General features: G+C 58.4%; 1 protein-coding gene across 1 annotated transcript; it reads left to right on the top strand.

Moving 5' to 3' along the window:
- Positions 1-1,937: 1,937 nt before the first annotated feature.
- On the top strand, positions 1,938-2,556 carry LOC122116115 (putative uncharacterized protein FLJ45035). Its single transcript, XM_042689751.1, has 2 exons — positions 1,938-2,127; positions 2,198-2,556. Exons 1-2 carry the CDS (start codon positions 1,938-1,940, stop codon positions 2,554-2,556), a joined length of 549 nt encoding a protein of 182 aa, XP_042545685.1.
- The last annotated feature ends 3,698 nt before the right edge of the window (positions 2,557-6,254 follow it).

Below are 6,254 nucleotides of genomic sequence, written 5' to 3'. Positions count from 1 at the left end.
CCTGCGGTCAGCGCCCCCTCCTGCGCACAGCGCCCCCTCCTGCGGTCAGCGCCCCCTCCTGCGGTCAGCACTCCCTCCTGTGCACAGCGCCCCTCCTGCGGTCAGCGCCCCCTCCTGCGGTCAGCGCCCCCTCCTGCGGTCAGCACCCCCTCCTGCACACAGCGCCCCCTCCTGCACACAGCGCCCCTCCTGCGCACAGCGCCCCCTCCTGCGGTCAGCGCCCCCTCCTGCGCACAGCGCCCCCTCCTGCGGTCAGCGCCCCCTCCTGCGCACAGCGCCCCCTCCTGCGGTCAGCGCCCCTCCTGCAGTCAGCACTCCCTCCTGCGCACAGCGCCCCCTCCTGCGGTCAGCGCCCCTCCTGCAGTCAGCACTCCCTCCTGCGCACAGCGCCCCCTCCTGCGGTCAGCGCCCCCTCCTGCGGTCAGCGCCCCCTCCTGCACACAGCGCCCCTCCTGCAGTCAGCGCCCCCTCCTGCGGTCAGCGCCCCCTCCTGCGGTCAGCGCCCCCTCCTGCACACAGCGCCCCCTCCTGCGGTCAGCGCCCCCTCCTGCGGTCAGCGCCCCCTCCTGCACACAGCGCCCCTCCTGCAGTCAGCACCCCCTCCTGCACACAGCGCCCCTCCTGCAGTCAGCACTCCCTCCTGCGCACAGCGCCCCCTCCTGCGCACAGCGCCCCCTCCTGCGGTCAGCGCCCCCTCCTGCGGTCAGCGCCCCCTCCTGCGCACAGCGCCCCCTCCTGCGGTCAGCGCCCCTCCTGCGGTCAGCGCCCCCTCCTGCGCACAGCGCCCCCTCCTGCGCACAGCGCCCCCTCCTGCGGTCAGCGCCCCCTCCTGCGGTCAGCGCCCCCTCCTGCGGTCAGTGTCCCCCTCCTGCGGTCAGCGCTCCCTCCTGCGGTCAGCGCCCCTCCTGCGCACAGCGCCCCCTCCTGCGCACAGCGCCCCCTCCTGCGGTCAGCGCCCCCTCCTGCGGTCAGCGCCCCCTCCTGCGGTCAGTGTCCCCTCCTGCGCACAGCGCCCCCTCCTGCGGTCAGCGCCCCCTCCTGCGGTCAGCGCCCCCTCCTGCGCACAGCGCCCCCTCCTGCGCACAGCGCCCCCTCCTGCAGTCAGCGCCCCCTCCTGCGGTCAGCGCCCCCTCCTGCGGTCAGTGTCCCCCTCCTGCGGTCAGTGTCCCCTCCTGCGCACAGCTCCCCCTCCTGCACACAGCGCCCCTCCTGCAGTCAGCGCCCCCTCCTGCGGTCAGTGTCCCCCTCCTGCGGTCAGCGCCCCTCCTGCGGTCAGTGTCCCCCTCCTGCGGTCAGCGCCCCCTCCTGTGGTCAGCGCCCCTCCTGCGGTCAGCGCCCCTCCTGTGGTCAGCGCCCCTCCTGTGGTCAGCGCCCCTCCTGTGGTCAGCGCCCCTCCTGTGGTCAGTGTCCCCCTCCTGTGGTCAGTGTCCCCCTCCTGCGGCCAGTGCCCCCCCAGGTCACAGGGCACCCCGCCGGCCACGGTTCCACCCGCTGTTCACCGCACTCCCAGATGAAGTACTCATTCCAGGGGAAGAAAAGCCCTGACTGGCATTGAGTCTCAAACTCAACTCTGTGGGAAGAGACAGGATGGCAGAGGCCGACCTGAGCACCTGAGCTTGGCCTGTCCACACGGAGGCCGGAGGCCAGGGAGAGCCGGCCGGGCTGGGCCCCCAGACGGCACCTACCTGCAGCCGGCAGCGTCCAACGGCGACCTGCCCAGGACGCCCACTCCCCAGAGCCCAGCGCAGGGCGCCGTGCTGCCTGCCTGACCCCGGACTGAGAAGCAGTCTGCAGGGCAGAAGCCCACAGGCGCCAGAGCACGGCCGAGCCGCACCTGTGGCCATGGCACGCCTGTGAGAATGTGCACTGTGACTGAGACGCACCTACGTGTGTGCACAGTGACCGAGACGCGCCTACGCGTGTGCACCATAACCGAGATGCGCCTACGCGTGTGCACAGTGACCGAGATGCGCCTATGCGTGTGCACCCTGACCGAGACGTGCCTATGCATGTACACCGTGACCGAGACACGCCTACATGTGTGCACCGTGACCGAGACGCGCCTACGTGTGTGCACTGTGACAGAGACGCGACTACGCGTGTGCACCGTGACCGAGATGCGCCTATGTGTGTGCACCGTGACCGAGACACGCCTACGCGTGTGCACTGTGACAGAGACGCGCCTACGCATGTGCAGTGACCGAGACGCGCCTACGCATGTGCACCGTGACCGAGACACACCTACGCGTGTGCACCGTGACCAAGACGCGCCTACGCGTGTGCACCGTGACCGAGACACACCTACGTGTGTGCACCGTGACAGAGACGCGCCTACGCGTGTGCACCGTGACCGAGACGTGCCTACGCGTGTGCACCGTGACCGAGACGCGCCTATGCGTGTGCACCGTGACCGAGATGCGCCTACGCGTGTGCACCATGACCGAGACGCACCAACGTGTGCACTGTGACCGAGGTGCTCCTACGCGTGTGCACTGTGACCGAGGCGCACCTACGCGTGTGCACCGTGACCGAGGGGCGTCTACGCATGTACTGTGACCGAGGGGCGTCTACGCGTGTGTACTGTGACCGAGGCACGTCTACACATGTGCACCATGACCGAGGCGCGTCTACGCGTGTGCACTGTGGCCGAGGCGCACCTACGCATGTGCACCGTGACCGAGACGCACCTACGTGTGCACCGTGACCGAGACGCACCTATGCGTGTGCAATGTGACCGGGGCGCGCCTACGCGTGTGCACTGTGACCGGGGCGCGCCTACGCATGCGCACTGTGACCGAGATGCACCTATGCGTGTGCACTGTGACCGAGGCGCACCTACGCGTGTGCACCGTGACCGAGACGCACCTACGTGTGCACCGTGACCGGGACGCACCTACGTGTGCACTGTGACCGAGGTGCACCTACACGTGTGCAATGTGACCGAGACACGCCTATGTGTGTGCAGTGTGATGTGCACCTACGCGTGTGCACCGTGACCGAGGTGTGCCTACGCGTGTGCACCGTGACCAAGGCGCGCCTAGTGTGTGCACCGTGACCAAGGCGCGCCTATGCGTGTGCACTGTGACCGAGGTGCGCCTACGCGTGTGCACTGTGACCGAGGCGCGCCTGCAATCGTGCACACCTGTGAGTGTGCGCACCTAGGAGTGTGAGCGCCTAGGAGTGTGCCTGAGTGTGCACACCTGTGAATGGGCACGCCTGTGAGTGTGTGCGGCTTTGAGTATGCACGCCTGCGAGTGTGCATGCCTAGGAGTGTGCGTGCCTAGGAGTGTGCGTGCCTAGGAGTGTGCCTGTGTGCACGTCTGTGAATGGGCACGCCTGTGAGTGTGCACGCCTAGGAGTGTGTGCGCCTGTGAGTGTGCATGCATGTGCACACACCTGTGAGTGTGCGCGCCTGTGAGTGTGCGTGCCTGCTAGTGTGTGCGCCTGGGAGCCCCAGGTTGGGTCCTAGCCCATACCCACTCCAGGAAAGGCTGCAGAAGCCAGCCCGTCCGGCCTACCCTCAGGACCCCTCATCACCCCACAGCCCCCGGGGACAGGGCCCATCCGTGTGACAAGACACAAGAGCGTGGCCCGTGTGCAAACACTGCGGAGACACCAGAGCCACAGCAAGCACCGGAACCCACCGGACACAAAGGGGAGGGGGAAGCTGTACCCAGGACAGGACCCCGCTCAGGACACAGCCGGCGGCGGGGTCTACCCCAGGCAGCAGGGAAAACCCCAGGCCATCTGACCTCCAGCCTGCAGCCGACAAACCCACCCGCAGCCCCCAGAAGACTGAAGGGTGGAGAACTTGCACTTGGATCCTGTGATTGCCACCCTCAATCACCAGAGGAGGGAGGCAGAACACAGAGAACTCTTTCTGCAGTGCTGTTCTTAGCATGTGCAGTTGTGCATTGTTTTGATATGTATAGACACACACATATGAATGTGTATATAAACACATATGTACATATCTTCCTTTTCTCTCCTTCCCTCTTCTCTGTGTCACCTTTCTCCCAGTGATCGAGAGGTGATCACCGGCTGTGGCCAGGGCTGTTTCAAGCAGGCAGCACAGGACTGTATGGGTTTAGATGCATCTCCTCACGGCTCCTTCCTGGAACAGACCACAGGCTTCTCGTATGTTTCTCTTCCTTACACTCATTCCCTGTCCACTCTTCCTTCTTTCCTCTCTAAACTCCTCTTCGATCCCTCTTTCACCCACAGATTATCTGGGAAATGATTCCTCTCCGTCCTTCCCTTACCTTAGAACCTTAATTGTTTCACACAATGGATAAGCTTTAATATCACTGCTCCCTATCACAACCACACTGCATTCCTGCACAGAATGGTCTTCATAAAAGTAAATCTCAACCAAAGATCAGACTCGACCAATTAGCCAACTGAGAAGAAAGAAAAAAAGAAGATTGCAAAACTAAGGAGGTCTTCAAATGACTAAAACCCATCACAGAAATACAAAAAATCTGAGAAATCAAGGAAATACAAAATTCAAACAGACAACAGAACAGATAAGGCCCCAGATGAAACTTCACAAACTAGATTAAAAGATCTGCTGATAAAAAATGTTTAGTGGAGCTGGGCACTGGTGGCTCTCGCCTGTAATAGCTACTCAGGAGATCTGAGGATCACAGTGCACAGCCAGCCTGGTCAGGGAAGGACATGAGACTCGTATCTCCAATAAACCACCCAAAACCGGAAGTGGTGCTGTGGCTCCCCTGGTAGTGCACTTGCTTTGAGCTGAAGAGCTGAGGGACAGCGCCCAGGCCCAGAGGTCAAGCCCCATGACTGACCAAAAAAAAAAAAAAAAAATCAATGGAAAAACAGAAAGCTTTTACACGACATTTTGTGAACAAATCATTGGAAGAATTTATGGAGAATACAAAAAGCTCACGGAATTCCAAGAGATGGCAAAGGAGTCCGCTGGAAAAAACCACTCAGTTAAAAAAAGATGAAGTCAATACAAAACCTAAAATAAAAAAAAAGACTTCAATAGAAAACCTCAAATATGACCAAATAGAAGATGGAAAAAAAATAGAAAGCTTCTATAGCAGAATAGATGATGTAGAAGACAGTCTCTGGGGTGAAGATAGAATGGATACAATAAAGAGGTGAGGTAACCACACAAAAACCTAAGAAGCAAGAAGGGAGAAGCTTGGAGGAACCTCAGGACCCTCTGATAAACAAGAGCATTAATTATATCGTCTCAGCTGGGTCCACAAGCTCCCCAAGGCAAAGGAAAACAAACTCACTGGGGAAAAAAACCCTAAATTTGTCATTTATAGTTTTATCTTGAGCTCTGATTACTCAGTGGATTAAAATCCCAAGCAACTATGTATGCTGGCACACATGAGTGCGCGCGCGCACACATACACACACACACACTGAGCTAGGCCAGAATTATTATTATAACTTAAAAAACAGTTAAAACTTAGAAAAAAATGTTACCCTATTAGGCAAGGGAATTTTCCAGATGTTGAAAACAATGCGACTTTTTCCATCCTTTGAAAGTTTTCCAAATTATTCACTGAGGTTTTCGGTAGGCCTTTCCATACATATACACTACTCACACATTCACACATACTAACACACACAGGCTGGTGTGGACATATTCATACACATACACATGTACAATATCACGCACCATGTGTGCATATTGATAAACACATACATTGATGTGCTTGCATGCATGCACTAACACACTCATACACATATACAACTATGGTAACATGTACAAGCAGGCATGCACAAAGACACAACACACCTGCACAGAGAACAAAAGTCATCTCAACTCCCCACGCAGGCTCCTCACCGTGTCTTACCAAAGTATTGAACAAGGACATAATATGTGCGTGATTTATTTCCAAGAAGCAGTATAAAGATTGTACGAGGGCTGGGAAGGTGGCTCAGTGGTAGAGCGCTTGCCTTGCATGCATGAGGCCCTGGGTTCGATTCCTCAGCACCACATAAGAAAAAAAGCCAGAAATGGCTCTGTGGCTCAAGTGGTAGAGCGCTAGCCTTGAGCTGAAGAGCTGAGGGACAGCGCCCAGGCCCAGAGTTCAGGCCCCACGACTGGACCAAAAAAAAAAAAAGATTGTACGAGATGCCTATGAAATCCAATGGGGGACTAGTCATCCATGTGAGCTATGACAAGGCCCTGAATTAAGATCATAGCAATGGGAAAGACACGAGGAGTGATGAAAACGTTATCCCTCCACCTCTCACTGCAGAGCTGGGAC

The sequence above is a fragment of the Dipodomys spectabilis genome, unplaced genomic scaffold (assembly GCF_019054845.1).
Source record: "Dipodomys spectabilis isolate Male_0828 unplaced genomic scaffold, ASM1905484v1 ptg000126l, whole genome shotgun sequence".
NCBI classification, from domain to species: Eukaryota; Metazoa; Chordata; class Mammalia; order Rodentia; family Heteromyidae; genus Dipodomys; species Dipodomys spectabilis.
The sequence above is the reverse complement of the archived record's forward strand: the minus strand, read 5'-3'. Positions and strand labels throughout refer to the sequence as shown.

Coding starts and splice junctions, on each gene's coding strand:
- LOC122116115 (XM_042689751.1), top strand. CDS start 1,938: ATGCGCCTACGCGTGTGCACAGTGACCGAGATGCGCCTATGCGTGTGC. Junction 2,128..2,197: donor CGTGACCGAGATGCGCCTAT/GTGTGTGCACCG, acceptor ACGCATGTGCAG/TGACCGAGACGCGCCTACGC.